The sequence below is a fragment of the Blennius ocellaris genome (genome assembly GCF_963422515.1).
Source record: "Blennius ocellaris genome assembly, chromosome: 14".
Classification (NCBI taxonomy): Eukaryota; Metazoa; Chordata; class Actinopteri; order Blenniiformes; family Blenniidae; genus Blennius; species Blennius ocellaris.
This window is the reverse complement of record NC_137663.1, coordinates 7,027,671-7,042,253: the sequence shown is the minus strand read 5'-3', so window position 1 is coordinate 7,042,253 and position 14,583 is coordinate 7,027,671. Positions and strand designations below refer to the sequence as shown.

General features: G+C 42.7%; 1 protein-coding gene across 2 annotated transcripts; it reads right to left on the bottom strand.

The window, feature by feature from the left end:
• Positions 1–1,608: 1,608 nt before the first annotated feature.
• Positions 1,609–12,926, bottom strand: slc37a2 (solute carrier family 37 member 2). Of its 2 annotated transcripts, none has more exons than XM_080509378.1 (18): positions 12,424–12,926; positions 11,258–11,339; positions 10,563–10,653; positions 9,869–9,947; positions 9,665–9,800; positions 8,226–8,302; positions 6,404–6,570; positions 6,278–6,315; positions 6,033–6,182; positions 5,857–5,947; positions 5,692–5,754; positions 4,669–4,754; positions 4,114–4,162; positions 3,627–3,700; positions 3,448–3,526; positions 2,452–2,549; positions 2,293–2,357; positions 1,609–1,854 (listed from the first exon to the last, which is right to left on the bottom strand). In XM_080509378.1, exons 1-18 carry the CDS (start codon positions 12,480–12,482, stop codon positions 1,839–1,841), a joined length of 1,500 nt encoding a protein of 499 aa, XP_080365504.1. In that variant the 5' UTR covers positions 12,483–12,926; the 3' UTR covers positions 1,609–1,838. The 2 variants fall into 2 exon arrangements, with proteins under 2 accessions (XP_080365504.1, XP_080365503.1); XM_080509377.1 differs by lacking the exon at positions 1,609–1,854 and adding an exon at positions 1,890–2,035.
• Between the last annotated feature and the right edge of the window lie 1,657 nt (positions 12,927–14,583).

Genomic DNA, 14,583 nt, shown 5'->3' with positions numbered 1-14,583 from the left:
TCTCAGCCACGCAGCTCCCGGCACATCTTTCAATTTATGACGGTTTATTCTGCTGCAAACTCTCTCTCTCATACACACACACACACACACACACACACACACACTACACACACTACACACAAACACCCGAGGAGGGGAAATGTCACAAATCTTCAAGTTTTAACCTTCAACTGATTAGTGGACTGCTGAAGGACTTGTGTGCCTTCGGTCATTTTAATGATCTTTAGCTGTGATTGTTTGTATTTATGTTCATATTAATGTGGATGTGTCGAGCACAAACTCACACCGTTACCTCTGATGATCCCTCTTTGTAATGAGCTTTGGTATATCTCCCAGAATTTGTAGATACTTGCTCAATAAGACGTCTTTTTATTTCTTTTGTTTCGTTTTCTTAGAGCTGAGAATCCGCGTTGACCTCTGTTGGTTGTTTTATTTCCTGCTTCACTTTTACGGAAATGTTTTGCTGTGATTCAAAAACTCGTCCTTTTTTCCCCCTCCACCAGTAAAAGTAAAAGTAAACGTTGCATTGTGCTTTATGATTTACAGCTGGTACCTTTTGGAATAAAGAGTAAAAATGTGCTTTTATTGAAAGTCAGTCAATTCTTTGTCTTTTCCTCTTTTCCAGGACAGGCAGAGAATGGTTGCAGATTTCAGTGATTAAAAGAAGAAAATTCAGAAATTGTTTATTCGGCTGCTACAGTTTCAAGACTTGACCTGATGCACTTTGTGCTGCAGATAATCCCTCAGATTAGCACGCCAACCAAGGGTCTGACAATCCTTGCAATGCCCCTTTATGACACTAGATGGTGTATTGAGATGATCAGAGCAGACGGTGTTGCCCAGAGGTGGTAAAGTTACTGTCCTGGGGCCAGATTGAGGCAGCCAGAGGGATGAAATCAGCCAGTAATGATCAGTTCTATGATCATTCTGACAACTGAAACAAGCTACTGATGATTTAACAGGGATTTCAACTATTTCATTAGGACACAATAAAAGAGTAGGAATCAGAACTGGACATCCCATTGCAGTTTTCTGACTTCTTATTGTCTGCGCCGGGAAGTCCTCATCATTTAATGAATATCCTACTATCATTTCACTGACACCGATCAAACGTTGCTAATATGTGAGTTTGACCCTCCGGGTGCACATTGAGGTGGACGAGTCGATATTTCCTGTTCAAAATTCTTTCAGTTGTTTCTGGAGCTCCGAATCCCACAATTTACAGTTGCAGAGTAGAAATTGTAAAAGTTACTTTTCTAATATGACTCCATGCAGTGTGACGTTTGCACACACTTTTCAAAAAACTGTTTTTTTTAATAGTATTTAGAGATTTATTTTTACAATTTCAATTCACAAAACTCCAGGTTGGTATTGAGGGTGGGTATAAAGGCCATTAGTTCTTGTCCATTGATGTTTTTATTAATCATCAGAATATTGTGATGTACAGTATAAACCTGGCCCTTGTTTGTTTGGGGTTTTTTAATTGTTAACTGGATTTATTCAAACTTTCTAATGCCAACACCTAAACACCACGAGGTCGATAGCTTGTAAAAAAAAAAAAAAAACAACAACAACCAACAAATCAAGAAAAAGTCCAGTTAAGAGGTTTTATTGATAAAGGAATATTAAAACTGTTGAATGATAAGATTTATATATAATACAAAAAGTGATCCCGTCTCTATGCAGACATTTTTTTTTTTTACCACTGATTTACAATAAGAAGGCTCGTTGGCAAGTTGTGCTTTAAAACTCCTGCAGACGTCCTCACGTCAATGAGGCTTTCACTTTTACACTGCGTCCCTCCTCCAGGCGTCTTTAAAGTCCACTTTAATTGTATTTTAGATTTCTTTGAACCTGCAACGAAAAGGAAAGATTTTAATTCAATGCTGTGAGGTTTTCTTATTTATTTCTTATGTATCATAAAGAAAATGACTGTGCAGAGTGGATTAACTTATCTATGGAATTGTTTTTCTCACAGACGAACGAAAGCAGGATAAATTAAGTCTTTTGGCGAGTCATTGCCGTCTTCTGAAGACTGAGAGGAACATTGTCTTTATTTAGACTTTCCAAATGAAAACACAAAACTGCCCTCGTGCTTGGAGCCACTGAAAATACGCGTTTTTTGAAACAACTCCCAAAGTGGAAATCTTCATAAACGCTCCGACTATGCATGTACGCCATGTGACCCGGCACGCTCAATACATAGTTGCCGGTCGAAACGTTGCGTAAACGCAGCCGCGAACCGACGAGGGATCATACTATTTGGCGGCACTGTGCTGCGCTGATGCTCACCGTCTGGCCCGAGGCGCGTGTCCACACCATCCTCTCACCTCCTTGTAAACCAGCCTCAACAGGAACTGAAAAACAAGCAGAGCAGAGCGTTAATCAAGCCCGGGCTGGCTTCAGAGACGCTGGAGGAGGAGGAGGAGGAAGAGAGGAGCGGCTTCTGACCAGGCAGGCCAGGATGTCGGCGGAGATGAGCATGTAGAAGACGTTATTCCACCCGGTGGGCGAGATCAAGCCGGCGAACAGAGGGCCCAGCGCGGCGCCTGCAGGGAGCAACACACACAACAGACTGGTGGCTGCTGGAGCTTTCAACGGGGACATGTGCTAATCCAGACCGTCGACTCCGGCGTGTGTGTCTTCTCCCGCTAAACACACATTTCTAAACATACTTTTTTTCCCCCGCTCGTAACCATAACGACAGTGTGAGGAAAGCAAGAGAGGAGACGTTGTCGTGGAGCGTGACAGATGAAATGAATAAAAGCGATTTCTCCTACGCAAAGCGGTTCCGAACTAAACATCACTAGTGAGATTTAATGGAATACAGATCAAATGAATTGTCATAAATGTTCCATTCACATCAGTTGCAGAGATTTTCTAAGCCTCTAGCTTTCACCCGCCAACAGGTCATGTTTGTATTTTGTGCTAGTTGTTGAAAATATTGTGTTTATTTACACTCTAAATATGTTTATTTGACGTTTCTTGATCTAGCCTGGTGTGAATTTTTTTTTTATTTCCTGCCTCTGACATCTCCTAAGCAGCTGTGGAAAACCTCAATCACTGACCTGGTTGCTTTCGAAGTGAAAGAAAACTGTCAACTGAGAGCAGCTCAGAGAAGCACAACGACCAGCTAACATTTCCACTGCAGGTTAAGCTGCACACGAGTTTCCTCATGAAACTCCACTCGATACCAAAATGGACAAAAAAGCTGATTCTGGAAATATATTTTATCCAAATAATACAAAATATAGAATAACGAAATCTTTAGATTGTGTTTACAATGAAGAAATGTTTTTTTTTTTACTGTAGGAAGGTGAATAAATCTGGACATTTACCAGCTCGAAAATCCAATACATGGAGCCGAGTGGAGCTGCCGGTCTGACGATAACGCGTCAGTCTTAAAAGAGGTGCTGTGAGTCAAAGGTCGCTCCGGTTGATACCTACCTATTGATCCGGTGCCGTCAATAATGGCTGTGACTGTCGACAACGCTCTGGAGTTTCCTTTCAGGCTCTCGTGCGTTCCCTGTTGTGACACAGGAACACGTGAGGAGGACTGCATTTTCTTTCTTTTTTTTGGGGGGGTTTTAAAGCCGACTTATTTCCCATGATGCCTCCGGCCTCACCAGGTCAGCAGACACAGCGGTGGTGATGAGGGCGTAGGGTCCGTTCACCAGGCCGCCGCAGATTAACAGCATCGCTGCGCATTAAACAGAGGTCAGCGAAGGGTTAATCCTGCAAAATGAACCGACCGGTCGATATCCAGCCTCATTGATCCCGACGCTACACACTGTTACGATTTATTACCACGAAACAAACGCGTGATAATCCGTCAATAAGTCTCCTCTAATCCCTTCATTAACTTACAGAGATCCTAATTGCTTTCTTGACGTCAACACTGTCGGATTTCAGCTTAAAACACACAGAGAGTGTATCGTCTTTATTCCTTCAGGACGACAAACTGAACAGATTTCAGCCTGGATAATAACAGAACAAGACATATGGCAGATATACTGAGCATATACTGATCTACTGAAGCTTTAAAGAGACACATCATGAAGATCCAATGTGTAAATATGATGATGTAGTAAAGGTACGCGTGAGGATTCTTACCGACTGTTGTGACGAGACTCCTCTGTCCAATGAAGTTATAGAGGAAAAGCTGCAACCAGAACAAAACAGACATTAAATATGAAGCCAGAAAGGAAACCAATATCTTACTGTTGATTTAAACCCCAAAAGGCTTCAATTATAGGTTTATTTTGAAAAATAATTACATTAAATATGGGGATGATCTACACCAAAATGGAAAATCTATCATATAGAACGTGAGTTGGTAATATTCCTTCAGTATTAATGTCTAATTGTGTAGCAGGTTTTAAATTAGTGCATTAAAAACTGTTAAAAACATCATCTGAGTGATTTTAGACACGTTTGGAAATTCAAAACTTTATCCAAACTTCTCCAAAACAAGGGAAATTAACACCCATTTCCACATCGGTGAAATCCATTTTTTCCCCCAGTTTTTAGAACTTTTCCAGAAACGTCCCGACCGCCGTGGTTCTTAACACATGAATCCATTGGGCATGAGCCACGGCTCAACCCGCCGCGGACGGTTAAACGTTCAACGCTGAGTGCAAATACTCCGATACATGAGATGAGGCTCACCATCGGGGCGGCGAAGATCAGCATGACGCAGCACGTGGTGGCTCTGCCCCCGGTGTAGTCTGAAATAACGCCCGCGAGGATGCCGCCTGCGGAGACGGAGACACACACAGTCAGAGACAAACGTCCAGCCGGTGTTTTGGATTAAATTACAATTTCTGCACCACTGGAGTAGAAGATTCAACAGATTTCCTTCAGTAGCCACAAACCGAAAGTCAAATTTCATGGTGCCACATCATTTGGATTGTAATTATTTTAATTAGCAGGAGCAGCAAAATGATTAATAACCTAAAATTACTGACGACTGAAAGAAAATCTACAGCAGCATTAATCTCTGCATCACCGATCCCTCGGCTCCGTTGTTGAATCTCACATTTGTGTTTGGTCTCTTGCTAAATCTGCGCTGTCCGGCGTGGACACGTCACCACCATGTTTCCAATGTGATTTTTACACGACTTGTGTTTTTAGAACGTCGTCAGCGACCGTCGCAAATCCAAAATGAAGACTACAGAAGCAGACGTGTGTATGAAACAACAACGGAATACATTATGAATGATAATAGTGCAGTGAGATACTTGATCGTAATCACTTTCTTCCATCATTCTTCAATTAGTACACAATTCTTCAATCATTGCCATTAAAAAAAAATCCTTTCAAAATGATATTCATTACTTCAGTCAATAAAGTAATAATACATTATTGAAATGTGTAATTCATCTAAATATCTACTTTTAGTACATTTTGTATTTTTTTCTTTAGTATCTCTATACATTTTCAAATTAGAAGGGTTTTATTTGTGTAGATTATAGAGAATATAAAATTAGATGTCTTTAATATACCAACTAACAGTGTTAATGTCAATCCGGCTGATCTGCCTGTTTTTATGTTCTTTTATTGTTGTATGTGGACCGCTGAAAATGTTAACTCCCCTTGGGAATATTAAGTACCTATCTACCTATCCATCCATCCATCCATCCATCCATCCATCCATCCATCCATCCAGAATATCAATCGTTGACCACTCACCCAAAATCCCTCCAACATCGAACAGCGTCGACATGTCTCCTGCCTCTTTGGCATCAAAATGTGCTGGAAATGAAACATAAATGAAAAACACATTTCTTTGTATGATTAAGCCATACGATGTGTGTGTGTGTGTGTGTGTGTGTGTTAGTGTGTGTGAACACTGACCGACGTTGGAGATGTAGAGAGGCAGCCAGTAGAGGAAAGTGTAGCTGACCAGCTTAGCAAACAGCAGGCAGAGCGAGAACTCCACCACCCCCTGCGAGACGAATCAACACCGTTAATACACCCGTCACACCTCACCGTCCTCGTTGACGAGCTTGCAGGTCTGCGTTTGCACTGACCGGGATACTGAGAGCCCCGCAGAAGCTGATGGCCTTGCTCTGCTCCACAGCGCCCTCCGGAGGCTCGCTGCTGATGGAGCCGTTGACGAGTCCCTCGGAGCTGGACGAGTTCTGCAGCAGAGGCTCCGTCTCGCGGTTCTCCGGTTCACTCTGGCACACGAACCACACACGGGAGATCATGCAGTGTTGTGGTAGGGGGGTGTGGTGGGGGGTGGTGATGGGGGGGTGTTCGGGTTATAACTCACGTGGTGCTGAGGGGTCGTGCAGTTCACGTCTTCAGGTTCTGAATATGAGAGAAGGCAAGATTCCCTTTGACTTCATGGTGTCTTTGATTAATCTCCATGTGAGGCGAAGCAAAAAGCAAACCGTACTCTCCACCAGGAAGAAGAAGCACAGCACCCCGGTGCAGGCGATGATGATCCCGGGGACGATGAAGGACAGCCCCCACGAGGACGAGACGAAGGCGCCGGCGATGAGGGAGCCCAGGATGTTCCCCACCGAGGTGTGGGAGTTCCACACGCCCATGATGAAGCCGCGCCTGCGGACCCACACACTGTGAGCCACTTCCACCGAGAGCTTAACGTGTTTCAATAAAGTCATACACACGTCCTGTTAACTGCGAATGAAACGCTGATTCGGGTCAAAGCAGGACTCGGAAGGTTCATATCGGGGAAGACAAGGGTTTGTCAAAATAGCGACGCAAATCCCAGCCGATCCCAGCGGACTGAGGCAGAACCAGGACATCAGCTCACCACGGAGAGACGGAGGATTCTAACAACCACGAACGTGATCATATCAAACCGTTATCAATGTAATAAAGCCAAATGGATCCATCATCAAAATGTCATTTCGGTAATAATCTAATAAATAAATAAAGATTAAGGAGTAGCATTTTAATATAAATGTAAAAAACTGCAGCCAACATTGGAATGACACATAAAATACTGCTTTTTTTTTGGAAGCGTTGTACAGTTTACTTATCAAACAGGAAGTTATGGTGGATGTGATAGTAAAGTATACTTGTGAAAAATCTTTTACTATTTTATCATATCATCGGCCAGTTATTACATATTTGGCTTCAATGCTTTCAAAATGGCAAAAAATCATTCCATCATTTTCCATTATTATATTATTGGTTGCTACAAAAGGCTTTCTCATTCATTTCACCATCAACTGTGGTGTCGTTGGTTGGGATTCTCACATCCGAGTGTCACTTTGAGGTGACTGGTTACTCTATAGTGCACATTTGTGTAAATGCGAGTGTCTTGTGTAGCAACTAATAAAGTAACACCAGCATATAATTTCATAATTTGGGTCATTTTGAAAGCAATAAAGCCAATAAATATTAATTTCACGCGAAACGTTTTCCCAAAAAGGCATTTTTTTTTGGCCCCCGAGACCAAACGGCACGGAGTTGGGAGAGCTTGTGATGGCCAAAGGCTAACAGGACTTAATAGTTAAAAAAACCTCAACAAACACCCTGAGAGGGGGGGGCCTGGCCTATGTACACAGCAAGTGTCTCCTCCAACAGCGCAAACACACAGTTTCAGTTTGCCTGAAGTGCAAACTGAAACTTCCAATAAAACCAATAGAAGCTGTGGAAGTTTTAGTCCATTTCAAGCCAAACCTGTGACGCAAACCCAACATCTTGTCTGTGACGAGATCAAACGTAGCGCATCGTCGTGTCTTACGCTTTGGATATTTAAAACATTTCCAGGCTTTTTGACGTGGAACATCAGGTTTGACACTGTTGTGTTGTAACACCAAACAGTCCTTTTCTGGTGCCTGTAATCTCTGTAAATTACCACACAGACCCCAGATTGATCTTTTAAAGTGTGAATGCACACAAACAAACACTTGGAACTTTTGCACTGATCAAGCTGCACATGTGAACGTCTTCAGCTGACTTCCTGGAATTCATGAAAGGCTCTGAAATGTGCATGTGGCTGAAAAAGGGAGGGACTCATGTGACTGGTTTTTTTTTTCCCTCAGCGACTGTTAATCTGACGTGTGACCATTTTCTCTCTCTCTCTCTCTGTCTCTCTTTTTTTAATGTAGCTGTAGGAGGGGGTATACAGTACATCAAACTCTGCTTCGCCTCTTCCACGTGCCTGTTTGAGTCAGCTGGCAGGAAAAAAAAAAAAAAAAAAAAAAAGCATCCGACACCGTCAGAGTCAGCACTCCGATACTCACTTCCCCTTTCCAAACCAGTTGCCGACACAGGCCACCACGGCGGGCCACCCGGTGGTCTGCATGAGCCCATTCATGATCTGCAGGGAGGGAGGGAGGGGACGGACACACACACACACACACACACACATAGCGTCAATTCAATAAACCCTGTGGAGCGAGTGAGGGGAGATCAAACCGGCAGCCAAGTGCACTGCAGTCAGGGGACGTAGCCGTGGGTCATGTGATTCACTGTGAGATCTCCGCGGTTGGCAAAAAGGAAGAAGTGGGAAATGCGGCCTGTGCTGACTCGAAGGAATCACAGATTTCCTTTTCTGAAGGCAACACAAGACAAAAGTCTGATTTCTTAAAGTTTACAGCTGTAGTTTCCTCCTGCCAGTACATTTAAAGCAGGGATGAGATTACCGTTGGCATGGAGATGTAGTGAAGAGGGGAACTGATGGGGAACTGATGGGGAACTGAGGATCAGCGTCTGCACCTGCCAGTCTGGAGTCACCGACTTACTCTGTACTTTCACTTTTATTACAGTGCGAGGCTTCACGGATTATCTGGTGCTTCATGGAGCGACACATACATGCACAGCTACAGCAGCTTTGAAAGCTTTGATTTCAGTCTCCACAGTATTTTCCTCCACCATCTGAGTGGAAACTCTCAGGATTTTCAGATCCACTTGTATGAATTTGCTGCTCTCTTTAACTCTTCTAAATGTGGCTGCTGCTCGTCAGTAGATTCACAAAAAGCACTAAGAGGATTTAAATCCAAGAAAAGACTGTTATGGAAACACAATGTCAGTTAAACACGTGATAATGTTGACTAGTATTGTGATGAGCACAAACACTTATTTTGATGTTCATGTCTTTTTGCTTTGAGATTTTTTTTATTTCTAAATGACAACGATCTTTTCAAGTGAAGTACTTTGTTGACTTTTCTATTTTCTATTATTTTCCATCTGTTCTGTACTTCAGATGCATGTTGACGTTGTGGTATTTTGTGCAACTCTAATATCAAAACTATTATCTACCTTGCTAATCCTACTTATTACACATGTACTACTGTGGTTCAAGCTGATTTTAAAACCAGAAGTGAAACAGAGACGCAGTCAGACACTGACGTTTCGTCCACAGTGGAGGTGCTTCTTCTTGTACGGCTGAGTCAGCAGTGCAGTCCGGCTCGTGTGTGGCTTTAGTCAGCAAGAAGACATCGGCGTTTCCCGATTTCTGTCTGAAATGTGAGTTTTAAATGGTGTTTCTGCTCGACAAAGCCGAAGGCTCTTAAAATGTCTGTAGATTTAAAGCAGGTGGGTCAAAGTCATTTTGGTTCAGGTGCCACAAAGCAGTCTAGTTAGACTTCAGAAGAGCTGGAAAAAGCACAGCTTGATGTCGTTTGTAGAGACTAAGGTGAGAAAGAGCCTGCAGACGATCTGGCTCGTCGACTGCGTTCACCTGGACGAAGGCGTAGTACCCCAACGAGTGGATGTTCCAGTAAAAGCCCAGTCCGAACAGAGACGTGAACAGTCCACTCATCACCATCCCAAAGCTCAGGTAGTACCGCAGCGGCAGGCGCTCCCCAAATATCCCGCTGGGGAGAAATCACAATGAGTCCCACTGGGAACCGGAGGGAAACGAGCCAGCGGCGAAGAGACACACCTGAAGAACATGCCGATGGCGTAGGCCACCAGGAAGGAGTTGTCCAGCACCCCGAACAACGTCTGGTAGTTGTCCTGATCTGCACAGAGGGGGAAAAAAAAACAGCATCAGCGTAAGAAAAAAACTGGGTCTTTTCTTGTTTCTGGAGTTTTAGGAGTTGTTATCTGCAGGAAGTGTTTATCATGTTCAGACGTTTGTGACATTTAATACAGTGGCCTGTAATTCCACGAGGTCGAGATGTTTGTCAGACGTTGATCTCTGTTGTTCAACACTGATAACAAACCTGAAAACACATGATCTCCACCAACTGTAGAAACAACCGGCCTACTTTCTGGTCTTCGTGAACACGGCAGGTCACATTCCTTTCTACTCATATTTCACACTACAGATTCTACAAAAAGATATTTTTCTACATCTTTTACTGTCTTTTCTGGGTGTTAGACTCAGATTGAGCACAAAACCTTCTGAATATCAACACCTTTTTATTCTCACAATGTGTAATATTTAACTTGTTATTTCGTTTGTGTGTACCATAAAGTGGATTGATTGATGGACTTGGTAATTGATTGGGTTGTTGTTTGAATTGAAGAGTTTTTCCAGGGTTAGGGTTGTTGTTTTTGTTTTAACCTGTTCTCTGTTATCTGTGCCTGTGACGAGCCCCACGTGTTCAGTCCGCGTTATCTCTACAACCTACCGAAGGGCTGCCAGTCACACCAGGTGACATTGTTGGTGATGTTCAAGTCGGCCGGTCGAATGACGTTGGAGCAGTTTCTGTGCAGCTCCCCCTGAGAGACGCGCAGAAAAGAAACAGAGTCAACGTATTTCAACAGAAGACTACTGAGATAGGCTGAAAGCAAAAAGGAGCAGCTCGTCATGACGTGATCTGTGGAAGCGTCTCTGTTGGCATTGTAATGCAGGTGTTTACGGAACCACTGCAGGTTAATCACAAGGCTCGTCATTCTTTCACCACAACACTGTCATTTCCAGTTTGCACACACAGGTTCACCTCAATTTTACCGATTAAAAAGTCCATAATACTTTGGCTGGCCATTTAATTGTGACTGCATATTTCATTATTGAAGATTTGTATTCATTTCAGTGTATAATAACTATATTTCACGGTAACTGGTGGATAAATCACAGCAATGATCCGGGAAGCCTTTGCTGTCTCTCAAGCCTGTATTGACATTACAGCAGTCCCTCAGTATTCCTATTAAAATAGCTCAATGAGGTCGAACCAGATCGTTCCGTCATTCAAACGAAGGACTGGTTCCACGCTCTGCAAGGGACCCGAACGACTCCATCACGTCGATCACGAGTGTTAAAAAATAAATCATTTGTCTTGTGGGGTGTCAAAAGGACCCGGACCGCCCGCCGTCGCTCGCTCACCTTCACGATGCTGATGGGTTTGCGTGAGAGATGGTAGGAGGTGTAGAAGAGGAAGGTCAGAAAGAGAATGAAACCTCGATACCTGCAGAAACAAAGACAGGTGTCAGTATTGCCTTTGTGGTAAATGTACTCTACGGTATGAAAACAGCAGAAGACATGTAATGTTCTCTTTTTCACCTTCGCCTGTTCCAAGGAAATAACCTGTTTTCATACCGAGGCTTTCCTGTCGCCAACAATAATCAGAAATCTGATAACGGCGTCACAATCTGCTTAAATGTTCACGTTTCAAACCCATGACTCTTTTCTATCACACAGACAAGAAACATAGCAGGGCCGTGTGAAAAAGAGTCTCATTAACTTGACAAGGTCACTTTGAACAGCATTAAACACCAAGTTAGAAATGGAGGGTGTCCCTGGATCCAAATATTGACGCCACAGTATATCTGTCAATGGATGTATAAAGGTTGTGGTTTGCGCTGCTTAGGTTTAGTACAATAATACATACTGTGTTATCTATTACAAAACAAGGTGGACAACAACAGGCCAACAGTTCAATTTTTAACAGTTTCAACCAGACAAGTTTGATTAGACAGGGTACGGACAACCAATAACAACAGACAGACAGAAACCTGGGCTGTAAAACAACGACATCAAGCAGATTTTTTTCTTTTCTGATGGTTTAAAAACAAGTGACAGGAGGTCATATTGGTAGTAATTACAAATGGGAAAAGTCTATTTTTAGGATTGCTTTTTAATCCCTCATCAACTATTCAGTTAAAACACAATATTCCCATTAAAATGCCAGATTATCAAGCTGTTATAGCAAAAGTAACCCAAAGAACCGAACTGAAATCAGCCTGCAGGGTGAGGCTCTATATGACTATAACTATAAAGAGCCTCTTGTTTGGGCAACATTCCTAAACATACTGGAAGTGAGGCTGTAAGGAGGATTTCTGCAGGAGCCTGGTCAGCATGAAGGAGGACTGCATGCACAGAAAGAGAGACCCTCACAGTGGAGAGGAGTAACTACAACCGTAGTAACAACATTATAACTCAGGGATGAGTGTGGTAAAACCCAGTGATTGTGAGCTAATCATTGCCAGCAGCTCTTTGTTCTGACTGGCTGTTGGATAAATAATGAGAGAGGCGAGAAGATAAGAACCCACCAACTGTCTCTGGAGAAGGAGGTGATGAGCCTGATGCCGGGGGCGAGCGGAGCCTTCATTTTCGACGTGGTTGAAACTCGACTCAGCACTTTGTTAAAGCCATTTCCTCCCTCTGGTACGAGCAGACGCGGTCGGGCTGCTTGTAAACGAGCACCTACGGATGTATTACACGAGATCCCGCCGGCGGATTGAGGGGGGAAAAAAAACAAACCAAAATAACGTGCAGTGAGGAGTTGAAGTGGATCTTTCCTCGTGGCTTTACGAAGCCGGCGGCTCGACGTTAAATGTTGACTCCTGTCCTTATTTCCTGGTGGGAACCAGGGTCCTCAAACATCCAACTCTTCTCCATAATGAGCCTCGAACTTTATACGCAGCGATCACAAGAGCCTGTCTGCCGCCCCCCCCGCCGCCGCACGGATTCCTTAATAAGGAGCCGGTTATGAATAGAAATGTATTAAAAATATTCGTCCGGAGTTTGTTATTCCACAAGATTTTCCAGACGGAGGCTCCCTGGACGACGTGACGCGGCGCTCCGACGTCACCGCGCAGCGTCCTATCGAAGGCAGCCCTGGACACGTGACCCCGCCCCCTTCCACATCGACAATATCGTTGTCTATAATAATAAAAGACAATGTAATAATGCAAACCCCTCATCCCATCACCGTGTTGTTCTATAAATTAATGTCTTGAGCAACGGTCAAGATAAAAATCCGAACGTAAAACTGCTGAATTGCACAATAACTTTCGGAGAACTGTATCCATGTCCATTAAACAGTCTCAATATTTTCCAATTACTACATAAAACAGAAGCCAAAGAGTTAAAGCACACGTTTCTTTTCAGTTTCCCATGGCCCCAAGCAAAGGAGGTTCACTTCAAAACACTGATTGTACAGCCAGTTCCTTTCCCACATGATCACTCGCTGCACTTATATATACATAATCTTGTATTTTGTGATAAAATTGCAGAAAAAGGAAAACAATGTTACTGTGGATCTAGATTTTTTGTAAATTGCTATATTGGGAAAATTAAAAAAATCCTCCTGATTAACTACAATACTAGAGATCATGTCTATATAATATAATCTAAATTTATAATAACTGTTTTGTTGTAATGAGATGGTGGGACTGGACTGGAAGCAGGAGGCTGAATTGGGGGAGGCACTGCGGAGGATATGGAGGTTTTCATTCGAGTAAGGAGTCTGCAGGGATACAAGTACAATAATAGGGGAGAAGAATGAAGACAGCCTACTTTATTGATCTCCTTCTCTGCATTAATCCCGCCCTATTGCAGTTGACCTCCGCTATACATACTAGGAGCAGTGGGCTCTGTATGAAGTGGCAGCATCACCCTGGACAGGTCACCAGTCCATCACAGGACAAAAAAAAAAAAACGATCATGGAAAGACGATCTGGTGAGGGAAAACGCTGAAAGAACGAGCAGAACACGACCACATAATAATACATTATGTACTATTAGTTTCTCTGCCCTAAATGATGCGACTGAGGAAATTAGGTTAGTGTGGGAACCGTTCTTTAATTCCTTTTCTGATATATCCAATGACAATGTTATGTGAGCAGAAGACCTTTGGGCCAGGTTTCTTCATTTACAATTTGCTTGTATTACTGTGTATTCATTTGTACTTCTCTCTGATCACACTACAATTTGCTTATAATTGAAATTTGTTATGTGCCGTATGTGTTAGGTCACTTCACATCTTTGTTGTCAATAAGTTTTGGCTTTTCCAACATTCATGTCACCTTCATACATTAACAACTCAATGTTTCTTGTAACTCAATAATACGTCTTTATTGTTTATTGTTGTATCATAGTCTCAAATCACTTCTGACAATAAAGCTGACTTGAAAATTGTTTGATTTTAGCTGTATAACGTGGACATTTCCCAATATGATATCATAAAATTCATCTTAGATTTTGTATAATTGCAATCAATTAAGATCGTCACTTTAGATTCTTCAATTTTCTCTTGAGGAGCAAAAATAAACCGTCAAACTTTTTTGTCAACATTTAAACGACACAATCACAAACTGATATGCTGAAGAATGGAAATACTAAAAAGAGTGTTTTGATAGGCAGACTCCAAGTTAAAAGAAGAAGAAAAATATGCACCTCAGTCTGCAACATTCACATTTATTCAAACA